At 36.0% G+C, this 17,484-nt stretch overlaps 4 protein-coding genes across 6 annotated transcripts in view; 2 read left to right on the top strand and 2 right to left on the bottom strand.

The window, feature by feature from the left end:
- Nucleotides 1-394: 394 nt before the first annotated feature.
- On the bottom strand, nt 395-3,595 carry LOC140755607 (dynein axonemal light chain 1). The gene is made up of 5 exons (XM_073090899.1): nt 3,357-3,595; nt 2,905-3,016; nt 2,407-2,553; nt 1,429-1,599; nt 395-486 (listed from the first exon to the last, which is right to left on the bottom strand). Exons 1-5 carry the CDS (start codon nt 3,506-3,508, stop codon nt 433-435), a joined length of 636 nt encoding a protein of 211 aa, XP_072947000.1. The 5' UTR covers nt 3,509-3,595; the 3' UTR covers nt 395-432.
- A 363-nt stretch (nt 3,596-3,958) lies between these two features.
- LOC140755599 (uncharacterized) lies at nt 3,959-9,038 on the top strand. 2 transcript variants are annotated; one of them, XM_073090886.1, is made up of 6 exons: nt 3,959-4,330; nt 5,352-5,409; nt 5,756-5,911; nt 6,965-7,203; nt 7,680-7,866; nt 8,296-9,038. In XM_073090886.1, exons 2-6 carry the CDS (start codon nt 5,356-5,358, stop codon nt 8,887-8,889), a joined length of 1,230 nt encoding a protein of 409 aa, XP_072946987.1. In that variant the 5' UTR covers nt 3,959-4,330; nt 5,352-5,355; the 3' UTR covers nt 8,890-9,038. The 2 variants fall into 2 exon arrangements, with proteins under 2 accessions (XP_072946987.1, XP_072946989.1); XM_073090888.1 differs by lacking the exon at nt 3,959-4,330 and adding an exon at nt 4,609-4,845.
- A 2,770-nt stretch (nt 9,039-11,808) lies between these two features.
- On the bottom strand, nt 11,809-15,201 carry LOC140755636 (uncharacterized). 2 transcript variants are annotated; one of them, XM_073090940.1, is made up of 5 exons: nt 15,027-15,191; nt 14,331-14,447; nt 13,384-13,491; nt 12,798-12,907; nt 11,809-12,028 (listed from the first exon to the last, which is right to left on the bottom strand). In XM_073090940.1, the coding sequence occupies exons 1-5, from the start codon at nt 15,059-15,061 to the stop codon at nt 11,826-11,828; spliced, it is 573 nt and encodes a 190-aa protein (XP_072947041.1). In that variant the 5' UTR covers nt 15,062-15,191; the 3' UTR covers nt 11,809-11,825. The 2 variants fall into 2 exon arrangements, with proteins under 2 accessions (XP_072947041.1, XP_072947042.1); XM_073090941.1 differs by lacking the exon at nt 13,384-13,491 and having other exon boundaries at nt 15,027-15,201.
- Nucleotides 15,202-16,256: 1,055 nt separating this feature from the next.
- The window catches only part of Stat92E (Signal transducer and transcription activator Stat92E), a 34,437-nt gene continuing 33,209 nt past the window's right edge, over nt 16,257-17,484 (top strand). The window contains exon 1 of the mRNA XM_073090803.1: nt 16,257-16,538. The gene's annotated coding sequence lies outside the window, so the exon portion shown is untranslated. The remainder of the gene's footprint in view (nt 16,539-17,484) is intronic.

The following is a 17,484-nucleotide window of genomic DNA, read 5'->3' as shown; positions in this document are numbered from 1 at the left end:
AAAGGTGTCGCACACTGTTGATAAGACAACTTAACATGGAATCGCACAATACAAAAATACAAGAAAAATGGACGGAATTTTTCACATTACATAAATATTGGTATTTAATTTAAAAAACATGTAATATAATATTTGATTAATATTTTGCATGTAAATTCATATCCGCTTCTACGGTGTGTATCAAGACGGCTTAAAATTACGACTTGTTATTTCAATTCGTAAATAAGACAATGAGATTACACAAAATAAAATAATTTTATTAAATAAATACAATATAATTTTCATGATATAATTTGTACCTATTTCTTTTTTACTAAAACTACATAGCATCAAGTAAGTACCTATACTGTAAACTGAGAGTTATTAGTTCTATCTAATACGAACATATCCTGCAGATATGTATTATCAATCTATAAATAATTAAACAGTAATTTAATCATTCGTTTCAGCACTGACGAGAGTTTCCACTGCATCTCCGCTGTCCGGCTGTAACACATAAAGTATAATTAATACATTATTATATTTAGTTATTTAATAATTCTTTAGGCGACCCATGAAAAATATAAACGCTTTTCTACGCTTTAAACGCTTTCTACACTCACAGCCCCACACTAGGATTCCCTGTATCGTGGGTGCCATGGACACACACATAGACAAATACACAAACACCCAGACCCAGAAACAGAAATCTAAATTCATCATTTAGATATCCGTCTGGCCGGGGATCGAACCCGGGACCCTCTGCGTGTCAGACCGGTATGGTGACCGCTCCGCCACGCGGGTCGTCATGAAATAATATTTTAAGATACGATATGATACGATGCGATACAATTTTATATGTATCTAAATATGTATATATAACTCAATGGTGACTGACTGACATAGTGATCTATCAACGCACAGCTCAAACCACTGGACGGATCGGGCTTGCAATTTGGCATGTAGGTAGATGTTATGACTTAGGCATCCGCTAAGAAAAGATTTTGATCAATTCTACCCCCAATGGGATGAACCTATTTCATGAAATGAAAATATTGGAATAATGGGATGAAAATATTACTTCGTAACGCGAGCGAAGCCGCGGGCAAAAGCTCGTCAATATATAAACTTCTTTGTAATAGGTTTATTTCTCGCGCGTGTACATATTGATATACAAACTCTATTTTCAAGTATTCTATTTATCTAAGTCTACTCTATTTTCAATAAAAATATAACTTTTTAAAAGGTTTTTCCTGCGTCATGATTACCATGCACACAAAGAAGACACAAACACCCAGATACAGAAAATTTAAATGCATCATATCTGTCTGTCGGGGATTAAACTCGAAACTCACTGTGTGTGACCATACCAGGTGATGACAGGTGGTTCGTCAGAGACACTCACAAACAGATAGAGAGAGAGAGAGAAAGAGAAACACGAGAACCTACCTGCATATCAGCAACAGTTAGCGGCGGGTCGTCCTCACGGAGAACTGTTTCACCGTCCAACTTCTTCAGATTGGGCAACCGCCTCGCCGCTTCCGAGCGCCACTGCTCCAACTCGCAACCGTCGTACAGCGGGTTACCCACGAACAGTAAGTCTTCTAGGTTTGGCAGTTCCTTGAAGAAATTCAAATCTACATATGTATTTGTAACTAGCTGACCCGGCAAACTTTGTACCGCCTCAAAATCTATTTATCAAATATATTTCATATAAAATATAGCCTAATGCCGTGGATAATGTAGTTTTCGAAAGGTGAAAGAATTTTTAAAATCGGTTCAGTAGTTTTTGAGCCTATTCATTACAATCAAACAAACAAACAAAGATTTCCTCTTTATAATATTAGTGTAGATAACAAGTGTTATGTTAAATACTATTCAGCCATAATTATCATACTACTGGCCACGTATATTTTTTTAAAGGTTGTAGATAACACAGTAACAGCGGTGTAGCTCGAGACATACGGCCTTGGCAAGATTTGAATGTAAAATATCATTTTTTTTTGTTAGCAAAACTTGATTTCTGCGCCCTATGAAACATTTGATTGTTACAAAGCCAATGGCTTAGTAGATTCTAAACATTTTTGTAAACGTGACTTACCATTTCTCAGGCTTTATTTTTTTTTTTCGTAATTATTTAATCCTTCAGTTACTGATACCTTCACAATATCAGAAGCGCTTACCTGGGAATTAAACTTTGCATCTCGACAGATCGGAGACAAAAGTCGCAGATTACTTTACTGACTTTTACTATTGTTCTACTAAACCCTATTGTTCTATTTCTCATAAGACATTTACATCACTTAGAATGAGAAACTTAAAAATTATTATAATTATTATATGTGTCCAGTATGCCTATATGTGTTGTGTGTGTAAGGTCTTTCCCCAAGGTATTAAAATATGTGTTAGATTCAAAATTATTTCTACCTGCAGTTTGTTGAATTCACTCCACTCTTTCACCAAGTTATTGCTCATGTAGAGTACTTTAAGACTTCTTAAAACATTAATGCCTTTTAGCTTCTCAACCAAATTGTAGGATATCCATAGTTCTTCCAAAGTATCACCGAGGCATTCCTTTTGAAATATACAACAAATTAATGAATTTTATAACAGATTCATCAATTATGTAAATTAAATATCGATCCTATTTTATTATGTAAATTTAGGAGTACTAGCGTATCGTAAATCACTTGTGCGTACATGCTAATCAGAACCGTTCCACCATTCTCAATTAATTGTGTGGACATATTAGATTCCAGTTTCTAAGATATAACACTTTTGAATTCGATAGGTGGCGCTGTTATTTTAACGTATCAGAACAACTCATGCATGAGGCCTCTAATAAAATTTACAAGAACACACCAGTATTAATTTGAACGGATCAAAAACTATGAAGTTTTTTTTACTTACAATAATGTATCTTACCATGCCTGAGAACGATTTTATATAATTTCTACCTAACGACAGTACCCGTAATTTCTTTAAACTATTAAGACCAGTCACTTTTTCTATCATGTTTGTAGATAAGCTTAATTTTCTGGAACAAAAACGTATTTTCTCTATTATTGGATAAATTATTCATAGATACGATTACCTGTAAGTTATATAATAACTTACGTCATTATAAGCTCATATTTTAGAAGAGCTCGAAATATACACGTTAAATTTTTTTTTTGGTAATCAAGGAAAAACAAGTGAAATAATTTCACGGTGTAAAAAAAACAATTTATTTCAGAATTACATTCTTTATAATTAGAAAATTATATAGAGAAACAATATACGAGTAATAAATAATAGGGCAATATTTATAATAAATGTATTTTTTGTTTATTCTAGAGTATTAATCAATTATGTAAATTGTTGTATCAAATACTTACTCGCAGTTAACGAGGCACGAGAGAGAATTATCCATTTTTTCTATTGGCGGCCATTGGAATATTAAGCTCACTTCGGTTGCAGTGGCTGCGTGTAGCCCAGTTTTTTCCTCCCATTTTTTTATAGCTTCTTTAATTGTTAGAGCTTTAGTCATATTTTAAACTAAGAAGGCGAATTGTGTAATAATCAGGAATGGTAAAATATCGGAATAATAACTCGTTGTGTCATAGCAACATATTTTATTGATAAAACAAATGGTTAACTAAATCAGCATATAATGGCATCTAATACACAAATTAGTGGATTATATTATAATAGTTGCGAGAAATAAAATACTCATATTTTTTCTTCAAATATTAGTGTGCATTATAAATGCAATAACACAAAGATGAAAAATACAAACACGAATTTTGTTTTGTCGAACATGTGACGCAACCCTAATAGCATGTATGTCTTTTGTCTATGCATTCTCCGATCCGGTCGATTTCATAGTATAGTAAGGCGATAGGCGAACTTTTTGGTTCAATGTTTCTCTATATCATATAACCGGAATAGTAACACATGTAAATATTTCACATTAAGTATCCATTAACTCTGTAATATAATTACCCTAAGAATTTTTAAAAACTGTATAAATTGGCGCCATAAATGTCAAAAGTGTCATGTCAGAGATAAAAAAATAAAAATAGCTTACAATACGGCCTACGCAAACGCAAACTTAAAACAAAATGGCGGCTTCTATTCTGATCGAAAAATTATACGACGCGTTGTGATGAAACCCTTTTAATATCATCACGGTTGATGAAATTCCGAAATTTCTATAAAAATATCAGTTAACCCGCACATAACACGTCATTTTGACAACTTGAAAAATCCATAGTCTCCTAATTTTTTCTTTTCTGACTTCTTTTTTTTAATTAAAAAAACAAACGCCTATCTATTCTCAGTTTTTGACATTGAAGATTGTCTCAAAAAGGTAAATAAAGTGAAAATTTATGTTTATTAATCTTATTTATGATATGAGTGGTTGATTTAATACACAAAGTGATTACAATAGATTTTTAGTGGATTGTGTAATTAATGAAAATACTTTATTATGTATTCTTAGCCTTGTGTGTCAAATCCATGGTCAAGTTTTAAAAAAACAATTTGACAAATTTTGTATTCCCGCTTCTTTCCGGATGCTTTTGAAAAAACATTATTTATTTACTAATTAAATTTTATATTATTACTGAGATTATTCCATTTTGCCTTATGTTAAAGTTATAGGTGATTTCTGAAATGATAAGTTAATTATGTATTTTGCTTGCTATACTATTAACTGTTACGAAATGACTATACATTACGTTTTTAAACAATTAATTTTGTAAAACTATATAAACTTTTAAACTATTTGATTCGAATAAACGTAAAAATGCTAAGTATTACTTAAGTATTCAAGCAGCAATAGTAGATTTGTATATGAAGTGTGGTTTAAACCAAAGATAATATGTAAGTGGCATCATATTATTATTAAATATACTAATCTTACTTAAGACAACTAAGACAGACTCTCAGAAATGCAAAATTACAACTAGTGGGTTTAGAAGCATGAAAAATTTCATAGAAGCTTTCATAGAAGTATGAGAAATAGAAGCATAGTATGAACACCAATTGATTTTCCAAAAACTAGGATATTGGAATGAAATGTAAAGCCAATCAAGACATGGCTTAGTCCCTCTTACTCTGAGAGGATACCTGTGCCCAGCAGTGGGACAGTAATAGGTTTACAACAACTTTCACGTTGAAATATTCAACTGTGGAAGTACAGGGCTTGATTCCCCTTCATGTAGATATCTAAATAAACCTAAACCAAATGTGATATACATTCGGTTTAGGTTTGAATGTTTTTGTGTCAAAATCATATGAGTTTATTTATCATGCCCTTCTTTTATTTGCTATTTGATTTATTGCAATTTGTTATTGTTATTGAAAATGGTTTTTTACTTTTGTTTCAGTGAGATGTCATCGAATAAGATGAGATATGTCAACATTGTACCAAATGTGAAGATAAAAGTAAGTTTTCTAAGTTGTATCAAAAAATAACAGACAATATGAAGTTATAAGTATTAAGCTTGAAGGTGGTAGAACTCTTTGTGGTGTGACTTCGGCAGCATAATTAGTTTTAGAGTAGCAGACGAGCATGCAGTCCACCTGATAGTAAGCAGCTACTGCTGCCTACAGAAAACCTTTGAAAAGTATGTCTCCCTTACCACACCCTTCAAACTAGAACACAGCAGCGCTACACTGCTGTTATAAGGCAGAAATGGGTGTGGCGGTGGTGCCGCCGGAGTTGAACCACAAAGAGTTCTACAACCTTCAAATTCAAATTGACCTAACAACAACTTCTTTCACCTTCTAGAAGGAGAAGCGAGAGGATGACGATGATGTGGTGCTATGCAAGCTGTGTGCGAAGGGCTTTGCGAGTACCACAGCACTCATGAACCATGCCCGGATGGAGCATGTCGAGGAGTACGTCTCCGGAGAGGATCTGTGTATGGAGCCACCTCCTAAGTTGGTAAGTTGTCAAATATGGTGACTACTCTAGCTCCACCATAAATAAATAATTCTATGTATAATTATATAATATTTACTATTTAAAAGGTCAAATTTGCACACACCATTTGTGTTTCTTTCACCACTTGTTCTCCATAGCTCAACACCTTATGAAGCGGTGGTAGTTTGTTGACATTCAAAAAGAATTCTATATAAGTTGATTTTGAATAAATGAGATTTGATGACTTTGAACTGTCCCCCTGATTCCCTTGAGTTCCTGGGACTCCTCTGAGGGATATAGGTCATACCACCACACCACTGTACCACCCCACTGGCTAAGGATGGATTAGTTGACACATGATTGATATTTTTGACGCTCAGGTGTGCAAATTTCATTTCTCAGGTTTGCATGCAATTGTAAATCTTTTTTTTTAGGATTTGCTATCATAGAAGTTGATGTATTTACCAGCATTATAAATTTTTAAACTGTCCACCTATTACGATTCAATATTTTATATGAAAAATTGTTAGAAAGGAGGAGTGTACAACAAATAATATGAGAACTTAAATAGATTTTTACATCATTTTATAGATATATGTTTTTTTATTTTATGAATTTTTTAATGTTTGTGTTTCTCTCCCTCTTCATTGTGGTACGTTATGTTCATTTTGCTTTTTAACTTATTGTGAAATTTAATCGTGGAAACTGTTTATTCTTCTGTTTGTGTCTATGAACCATTTAACTATGTTATATAGCATGAATTGTTTGTTTCCCAAATAAATAAATAAATAAACAAATAAATAAATAAAAAAGGGCAGTCTTGTATGGTAACGTCCCATTTATTTCACACTCACCCCACACACTTTTTTTTTTAAATACCCTTGTACATTCTCTGTAAAAAAATTCAAGTGTCTATCCATTACAGTGTAAGAGATAGAGCCCTGTAAGAGACGGACAAACAGCAAAGGCTTATTTTTAAGTTTGTTTCATTGGGTTTTTATAATCTAGTTAAGGGACCCTAAAAATACAATTAATCATGTAATATGTATTACAAAACATTAAATAACTTTTCAGACAAAAGCCCAACAGCGCGAGGAGACAAAACAGCAGATCAAGCGGAAGACAGAAGAGCTGATATCCTCGATGTCACCTACCAACCTGATGAGCTTCGCGTCACCCGACGTCAGCTACATCATCATCAAGGCGGAAGGTGCCACGGAGCCGGAGGTGAAGCGGCGGAGGGAAAAGACCAGGAAGGTGGAGAGGAATGATAAGTTGCTAGTGAAGAAGGAGAGGGAGCCGTTGCCTATATCGTGAGTTATTTGTTTTTTGAAATTACTTTTGGGGCAGTTGGGGGAAGTTGGGGAAGTTTATTTTTTTCTAACAATTTTTTAAATTAATGATAAAGATGTTTAGTAAATGTTACAAGTTTTGCTGAAAAGATTACAATCTTTTTTACCTATGTTTTTAAATTAATGTATTGATGAGATGAATGAGATGAAATGAAGTGAATGGAAAGGAGCATGAAGCCACGAGATGGTAAGGTGTTTCTGTGTGTGTGTGTGTGTGTCATTTATGTTATCATCATCATCAACAAGTTCTTACAGTGAGAAGGAAAGAAAATGGCCTAAGCCATAGGCGACTGCGCTGGCCATGTGCGCATTGGTAGACTTCACACACCTTCGAAAAGTTTTTTTTAAATTTCAATTTTGAACTTCAGACACCTCGATTGAGAGGTCGCTTTTCTACCGCCAGGCTATCACTAATTTTAATTCTATCCCTTCCACAGCGGTCCCTTCGAATGCCTGCAGCCTTCCACCCTAGTGGCGGACGGCACCTGCCACCAGATATTCTTCTCGTGCTGCGAGTACTCCGCGCACTACCGCGACGAGCACACGCGGCGGCGCAAGGGGCTCAAGTGCCAGGTGTGCGAGAAGCCGCTGGGCCTGGAGCCCTCCCGCCCGCACAGCTGCGAGGTGAGGGGGAGGGGGGGGGTGACGTCACGCCTGTATGTTATGTGAATAGAGGGTAGGGGGGACCTGGATAGGGCTGGTGTCTGTGGCTAGGGGGACGGTGAGATGACGGGGACAGCGAGGAGCAGAACGAGAAGATAAGGTAAATGACAAGGGAGTGAAGCGGGCTGAAAGGGGAGTGAAGAGAGCAAAAGGGAGGAGCGGAGGAAGGGAGTATAGTCTAAGGTGTCCGCTGTGTGACGTCAGGCGCACGTGAGTAGGTTGTGCGAGATGAGTGATTGAAGAAAGAGGGATCAATTACAATTACAGTGTTAAGCGCTGCTGTGTTCTGGTTTGAAGTTTGGTAAGGGATACATACTTATAGTATCAAGCTTAGACTAAGCTGGAACACCTCAGAAAAACAAAATTTGATTCAAAAATCTTTATTTCCAGACGTGCGGCATGGGCTTCAACACGGTTAAGGAGCTAGCAGACCACGCGTCAACCGCGCACATAAAGTACAAGCCCTTTGCCTGTAGTGTGTGCAACAAGAGATTCACTCAACAGGGAGGGTTACAGCAGCATATGCGAATGCATACAGGAGACAGGCCCTTCAACTGCACCTTCTGCCCTAAGGCCTTCACACAGAAATCAGGACTAGAACAGCATCTCAGAATACACACGAAGGTCCGACCTTATCGATGTGTGATTTGCTCGAAGAGTTTCTGCCAATCGATACATTTGAAGCAACACATGAGGACACACACAAATGTTTCACCGTTTCAATGTGCGTTGTGTCAAAAGAGATTTAAACAGAGCAGTCATCTAAATTATCATCTCAAATGCCATAACCCAGCAAACATGAGTCCGGAACAAAAGCAAAAGTATGAGGAGCTAATGGGATTGATCGGGAAGAATGAAGTGCTTGAAGTCGAAGTCGACCAATCACAATCAGACCTGCAGTATGAAGTTGTCCAAAATGAAATCGAGGAGGATATACAGGAAGAGTATATTCTTGGGGATTGTATCGTGGATGAGATTGCCTGAGATTGTGTTGGAACGCACATGGAGGACCTGTTTGGGTGTCAAAGTGTGTGTGAGGGTGAACAATTACTTGGATGTGCAAGTGGATTAGATAATTAGTGTATATAGATAATAATGCCATGTGCGATCACAGCAGAAGATTTTGAGGGGTTCACAGAAATTAGACCACTTTTCCTAACTTTCTAACTTTAATATTTATTGGAAAGTCCGGCAGGAGGAAAGGTTTTCCCCACGAAAAAATACTGACCAAGTTTTCATTTTTTTTTAATATAAGAGTAGCAGACGAGCATGCAGTCCACCTGATGGTAAGTGGCTACTGCCGCCCATGGACATCTGTAATCAACCCCAGATAGGATTAGATATTCCTACCTGAGGTCGGCTACAGATGCGCCGCTACCCCTGAGGACTAAGCTGGAACGCCTCGGAAAAGTCCGTCTCCCTTACCACACTTCAAACCGGAACACAGCAGCGCCTAACACTGCTGTTATTAGTGCGAGTTGGACCCGATGGTTTTGGGGAGCAGGGGTTCACAAGCCCTGGGGGCCTACCACCATCTTTTAAACCATCATAGTTCAGGAAAGTTTTATTTCAATATTGCTTCAACATTATTTTGTACCACGACCTCCTTAAAACACGATTGTTTTATTCCTGCCGCGTGATGTAGAATGAGCAATTTGTCTATTTCTTATCCAAGAGGAAACGAGACGTCGAAACTAGTGTCATCTCTTTCGCACCACGGTCTTATTTGTGTTCCGTCATACGCAGTAGAAAAAAAATTTAACCCTTATTCATTTTTCGCTTATCCATTGTATAATACCAACTGAAAATGCTTAAAAAGATACATTTCTTGCAAAAAAAAAATGAATGAATAATTTAGACCGATAATGAACGAACAAAAGCGGTCGTCCTATGCCGCGGCGTGACTTCGCCGTTTGGCGCAGGGTCTACGGGCCTCGAGGGATCCCTGGCCCATGTCGGCGCATGCGTACATAAGATGCGCCAACATGGCCACAAACCTGTCCACGGTCGGAACCTTGAGGTCGCGCTCCAACACGTCGTTCCGAACATAGCGGCCCGCCCCCACGATCGTTCGTAGGGCCTGGCTCTGCACAGCGCGGAGACGCTTGCGGTTGGACTCTGACACCAGAGCATACCATGCCGGTGCCGCGTAGGTTAGACGTGAGCGAACGTACATCTTGTACACCCTTAGTTTGGTACGGGTCAGTAGATGAGATGCCAGCACTGGTCGGAGCATCGCTCGTGCAGCACGGGCCTGTCGGATCACGTGGTCCACCTGATGCCTCATGTGCAGCGAGCGATCAATGTGATATTCCAAGTACCTGTGGGCTGCCAAGCTACCTTCCGATCACGGAAACGTATCGGCGGCGGCATAGTACGCCTGCGGCTGAAAAGTGTTAGACCGACATAATACAAAATTTATTGTAATATTATAAAAACAATCTTACTTTAACGAGGTCGTGATACGAAATTTCAATGTATGATTAAAATAATATTGTTTTAAGAGATGGTAGTAATCCCCTTGGACCCCAGGGGGTTACTACCATCTCTTAAACCTAAATAATTTTTAGTTTAAATGTCAAATAATTAGATAATATAGATATACTTGTATACACCTCACTGCTTTGCATAAATAATTGCAATTTGTGGAGAGCCAGTTTAAAATTAAACATGTTTTTGTTACGAGATCTTTTTAAATGATGTTAAAATAATGAAATATACAGTGATAAGTAGTTATATATGTAACCCTTCGATCACTAATAAGAACTAGATACACAATCCCATACAAAAATGAACTTCAAAAGTGGCGTCAAACGTGTTTATAAAATTCTAAGCGACAGAATCTAAAATTAATGCAAAATCAACCTTATCACTATTATTTAACGGTGTTTTTCAAAAACTGGTTACCAAAAGCAATAATTTTTTACGACATAAGCTAGCTGTCATAAGCTATCACTTTTACAGGTTTGTCACTTAGACAAGCGCACCCAAATGTTTATTTGGGTGCTCTTTTCGTCGCGGCACTTTTTTGTCGCTGATTGTGTATCTAGTTCTTATTAGTGATCGAAGATGTAACCACAGTATAATTACACATTGAAATAGGAAAGATTTTGGATTTAATTGTACTATATGAACTGTCTGTATTTACGTGGCCTTATTCTGTTTATAAATATGTAAATATGTAGTTTTTATATCTTTTCTAGGAGGATAGAGGCTTTGATGTTATAGCTTATTATGTTGTATTAAATGAAATTGAATATTAAATTAAATATTGAATTCACTTTTTTATTCGTAGCTTTATTGTCTTTTCACATTTTTTTAGTAGCAGACGCGCGTGCAGTCCACTGTTGGTTAGTGGCTACTGCTGTACGAACTGTAATCGACCCCAGATAAGATTAGATTCCTACCTGAGCTCGGCCACAGATGCGCCGCTACCCCTGTGGACTAAGCTGAAATGCCTCAGAAAAGTATGTCTTTCAAATCAGAACACAGCAGCGCTACACTGCTGTTATAACAGAAATAGGTGTGGCGGTGGTGCCGCCGGAGTCGAACCACACATCGAGTCGAACCACAAAGGGTTCCACCACCTCTAAATATATCCATGATATGTTTTTTTTTATAATATACGAGTAGCATACCTGATGGTAAGTGGCTACTGCCGGCCAAGGACATCTATAATCAACCTCAGATAGGAATAGATATTTCTACCGGAGGTCGGCAACAGATGCACCGCTACTCCTTAGGACTAGCTGGAACGCCTCGGAAAAGTATGTCTATTGTCTCCCTTACCACACCCACCAAACCAGAACACTGCTGGTATAACAGAAATACTAACCACCTTTAAAATATATCCATGAGAATTGATATGGTGACAAGTTATCATTTGACAATCAAAACTCAGAATTGTGTGAAATAATAATTTATTGATGTATATCGTATTCGATACTTGTATTCATTCTAGGGATCGCATTCTGGAAGAGCGAGGACGCTTTCTTCGCGGGGGATCTTGGTGGATTCCTCCTCGGTTTTATGTCTAGATGCAAAGTTTCTGAAAGTGAGAGTTGGCGTCTGTGGCGCTTGTCTATTGGTCGTATTACGAATAGAGGAGTTTCGGATAACTGCCCTGAAATAAAATTATAAGTAAATTATCACTTTTATTTATTGTTAAAATAAAGAAAGCAGTGGTTAAGAAACTCGGCCACTTGAATAAGGGGTCCGAGATTCCGACCTCTGATTTTGAGTTATGGGCGTATTAGAAATTAATTGTCACTTGCTTAAAACGGTGATAGAAAACATGAGAAAACTTGCATACCTGAAAAATCTTAAAAAGTTTTTAAAGGTATGTGAAGTCTATCAATACATTGGTCAGCGCGGGGGACTATGGCCTAATCCTTCTCATTTATACAGGGTTATATATGTTCTGAGAGGAGACCCGGGCCCAGTGGGACAGTAATGGGATGATGATGAAAATTAATTATTTTGGCCAGTTTCCGTAATTTAATAAGAGATGGCGTTACACGCACGTTGTTCCCAAACAAGGATTCAGTCAAAGTTTGCATTCGGCCAAGAACTAATCGAAATTATCCAGGGAATTGTGTAAATTTTCATAATTTAAAAAGTTTCAAAAAGGTGCTCGGCAATGGTTAATAATTTCGTGTAGTTTAATAAACAACCCTTTTAACTGAAACTTAATGCAGTACGTTAGAGGCTTATTAAGAGTCATCTCCAATTTATTTCTATGTTTATCAAAACTCCTACTTATAATAATATTATAATAAAAATATCAAATACTACATAGTATTAAAACCTACATAAATGTTTCTAAATACACAATTTAAAGCAAAAATTGGTACTCTTAAGGGGTACAGCCCAGCAGAGCTTAAAAATATTACCTTTCTTAGACTTCTTGCTTTCCCCCTTATTATTGGCGTGTTCCGTCACCGTCCCAGGATCCATTGTGTTCCGAACTGATGCTCGAGGGTTGATTGTTGTTATTTGACTTCTAGAAAATAACTTTCAAATAAGTTTATAGTGGAACTCTATATGGTTCGACTCCGGCGGCACCACCGCCACAGCTATTTCTGTTTAATAACAGCTGTGTTAAGCGCTGCTGTGTTCTAGTGGTGAGGGACGCGTTATCTGAGGCATTCCAACGTAGTCAGGGGTAGCAACTCATCTGTGGCCGACCAAAGGTAGAAATATAATCTTATCTGGAGTTGGATACAGATGTCCATGGGTGGTAATGCCACTTACCATCAGGTGGACTGCATCCACGATTGCGGAAGAACCAAGATTACAAGGAAACTAATAAATTTTTACAAAAATATTTACAAGAGGAAACAAATATTTATCAAATGGTAAATTATTTATCAATGGGTATCAAATGAGAAAATACGAGATTTACGACTACGAATACGAATTACCAGGGAGTATTGGGTATGTTTAAAATACTTTTTCAAATATAATTTATTTTGTTACCGTGCATTGGAGGCCTGTTGAGGGAAAATTCCGTATTTTAAATGCGGTGCGTAGGGATCGGGACCGTGTAAGGGCTTCGGTTTGTTCCGACGACAACAACCAGGGAATCTGTAGAAAACATTTCGTATTTTTACCACGCTTTTATTAACTCGACCTGTATGTATGTAACGGAATCTTTGAACGCGATTTTTACTCACATTGAACGGTGAGATTCATTTAAAATATTAAACAATTATCAAGAACCGATCACAATACACGATTTTAATAATTTTATCCCATTCTCCTCATCAGAATCGTCAGGATTAACGATTTTTCTTCTGCGATTTTACCGTGTTTTTTTCTATAATAAGTAGTTTATTCTAAAATAACGATGGATTTTAAAATTTTCATGACAAATGAGCATGCAGTCCACCTGATACCGTATTAATTTTGGATAACAAATAGGACGCAGTCCTACCAGCAGTGGAGGACTAAGCTCGTCGGAAGCCCGGAGTCTAAGAAGTTGATGTAATTTTACAAATGTTTACAAGGGAACTTGAAGACATTTAGGGCCTCTAACCTAACCTAACCCAACCAGAGGCTCGAGGAAGATCCAACTTGTTCATTGATATCGATGCCGGGTTTTCTACCTCTGAGGAATAATTTGGAAATTGGTATGACCCATGTTTTGTGTGACTGCCTTGTCCTTCAACTCAGAACACAAAAGTTTTACCACCATTTTCTAAACCAAGTGTCACATTTTCCAGTCTGGTAAGGGACACATACTTTTCCAAGGCGTTCCAGCTTAGTCATCATGGGTAGCAGCGCATCTGTGACAGACCTTAGAATCTTATCCTATCTGAGGTTGATTAATGATGTCCATGGGCGGCAGTAGCCACTTGCCATCAGGTGGACTGCATGCTCGCCTGCTACTCCTATTTTATAGAAAAATAGTTAAAATAACTTACGTATTTCCGTGTAACAGTGAGGTATTTTTCTTAGACTTCTTTTTACCCTTCTCTCCCCTCTTTTCTGTTTCTGGACTCGCCCAGGATTGGGAGTATTGTGCGGGGTATTTCATTTGACTGGGGGCATAATAATATCGCTGATAAGTTAATTATAATTCCACGATAATCAAACTATTCTCACATTTAACGGCGAAAAAACAAAATGGAGATAACTATTTAAAGATATTTTCGTGTGTATATGCTGAGGGGTTCGAACCCCCTAAATACAATATCGGATTTTTTTAATTACTTGTCGGTTGCTTGGTTGAAGAATCGAAGTAGCTGACTTGATTGCGACGAGATTTTTATTAAAATATTACATAGACGTAAATCTTTTTGACGATCTGCGTAGTGAAACGGTTACCATACCGATCTGACGCGCAAAGGGTTTCGGGGTTCGATCCCCGGCCAGACAGATATCTAAATGATTAATTTGGGTATCTGTGCTAAGTGTTTGTGTATTTGTCTTTGTGTATGGTTATGGCATCCATGATACAGGGAGTCTTGTGTGGGGCTTTGAGTTTAGAAAACAATATAATAATTAAGTAAAGTGATGAATTGCAATTTTTCCCTAAAATATAACATATTCTGCCGTAACTACCAAGAATATGAAAAACATCTGTTTAAATTCTGATATTAAATTATTTTTAAACTTACATAGTCTTAGGACGTCGTGTCCGAGTTGTTTCCATTTTTATAAGTATTTCTTTATTAAAAATATGTCAACGACGATAATTTACATGTTTTTGAACTTATTTCAAAAGTAATATCGAAAAATATCTAATCTAATATTTGACTATTATTATAAATAAATAAAAAATAATGACATTTTTTTGACAAAACTCTACATTCATTTTTTTACATTAATAATACATTATAAATTTAAATTTATTATGTAAAATAATCTTTATATTCATAAAACTAGTCGAAAATGTTATAAATAAAATATTTTCTTAACAATTATTGTTAATTTTTGTAAATTTATAATATATCACGAATTAGATTGCGTGAACTGGAACGTTACACTGCGTCACTGTCATCTATCGGATTTTTTATTGAATCAATTTTACTCAATGTTGCTACCTTAATAACTTTTCACCAAAATATTGTTAAATATGTTTATTAAGTATTAAAATAAATGTCACTTTTTCATTGCTACATAATTATCAGGTATTGCGAATATGGTACGTTTTGTTTGCTACATCTTAATATATTATGTATACGATATAGCAAAACGCAAATAAATATTTGGTCCCATTATTAATATTCCTTAGGCTACCTATATGAATTTTTTGCTGTGTAACATAAGGTGATTATAGATTTTTTGTGTAATATATATATTTATTTTGAATATTAGATCATTTGAGTTATATAATGCATTATATATTTTTTTATATCTATAATTTTTTTATATCTATTCAATATTTGAAAAAGTTGCGAGCAAAATACTTCAATTAATACTTAAAAACATTAAAGTGACAAAAAATAAAAAAAGAGATTATTATTTCCACAAAATAAATATTTTCTTTTACTTTCATATTAAGGGAAATTTCATTATTGCGAATGGTATTCCAGGCATGTCAAGTGTCGTAGTGTGGTTTGTTCATTATTCCCTCCTTCCTCTTTCGTTTTGTTATTTCTTAGTGTGAGTTGACGTTTTCCGAGAATTTTCGTATGCGATTGACGTTCGCAAACATCCAAGGCGTATTAATATAAATAATTAAGTTGCATAAAGCCGTAAATCTAGCCCAAATTTTCATTTTTGCTGCAGTTTTAGCTAGTTAGATGAATTATGACGTGATTGATAGATAAATCGGCAATAATAAGAGGTAAGGTCATTGTTGTTGACACTGCTAAAATTAATATTCTGTGCGTGTATTGTTGTGCGCTTGTGTGTGTAGTTGTGTAAACGTCAAAATTCTTGGAAACAGCCGCTCGGCTGGGCCTAAAGAGTTGAACCGAGCTTCCACCGCTCGATACAGGTAGAACTCAGCGGTGCAGGCTGGAAGAAAAAATAATTCTTTATCATTGGCAGAATAAAGTGTTTATCATTCGTGAAGTATATGTAACTGATATTAAAAAGTTGTGTGCGGCGCATATAAGGAAAATCGTGATAAAAAATATCAGATTTATTTATTTATTTAATTTTAAAGGCGTGTGATTGTCCAGGTAAGCTATTTTATGCTGCTGCATCATAATTAACAATTATAATCGATGTCTACGCCATGCACCTACATAGTTGTGAGATAAAATATTCAATTCTGAGGTCGCCTATCTCAGCCATATCATTGCATGTGATTTTAAATAGAATTGAATTGAAATATGAATTACATTATTATTAATATAGACTGTAAATCACACAAGTTTTTAAAACTACAGTAATACTAATGTAATTGATGTATTAGAAATTAAAAATTATATTTTTATTGTATGATTTAGGCATAGATTAGTAAAGATTACTCACTCCTAACAAGAAAATGTACCCAGTTTTGAGAATTGAAATAGTTGCGTAAAAAAGTTTTGCCAAGTCTCCATGCTAAAATGTCCCTAAAATATTTGAAATTATTATTATAAATTATTTATTTATTATGTAAATTACGCAGTATTAGTTATTTATTCGTAAATTTTCTCTAAAAATGTTTTTATTTGTCAAGAATTCAAAAAAAGAACTTACAAATAAGCCGTTTGTGGCTTCATTCAATTTCAAGGCGGCGAAGTATCGTTACTAATCTATGGATTTAGGTGGTAACTAAATGTATACTAGTAAATCCTTACTAGGCACTACCGTCACACCTATTTCTGTTATAACAGTGTAGTGTTGATGTGTTTTGGTTTGAAGTTTAGTAGGGGAGGGACTTTTTCGAGGCATTCCAACTTAGTCCTCTAGGGTAGCAATGGATCTATGACTTCATAGGACTGCAATCCTATCTGGGGTTGATTATAGATGTCCATACGGCAGTGACTTACCAACAGGTGGACTGCATGTTTATTTACTGCTATTATCAGCATTGTATAAACTTAGAAAATTTTTCTTTTTATTTTAACAGAATTTCATAGTTTGGTAGCTATTGATAAGCTTCAATGATGATCAAGAAAAATAAAAAATATATATTTT

The sequence above is a fragment of the Epargyreus clarus genome, unplaced genomic scaffold (genome assembly GCF_041222505.1).
Source record: "Epargyreus clarus isolate Ecla_fem2 unplaced genomic scaffold, WU_Ecla_fem_2.2 ptg000033l, whole genome shotgun sequence".
NCBI lineage: Eukaryota > Metazoa > Arthropoda > Insecta > Lepidoptera > Hesperiidae > Epargyreus > Epargyreus clarus.
Note: the sequence above shows the minus strand (reverse complement) of the source record. Positions and strands in the feature narration are given on the sequence as shown.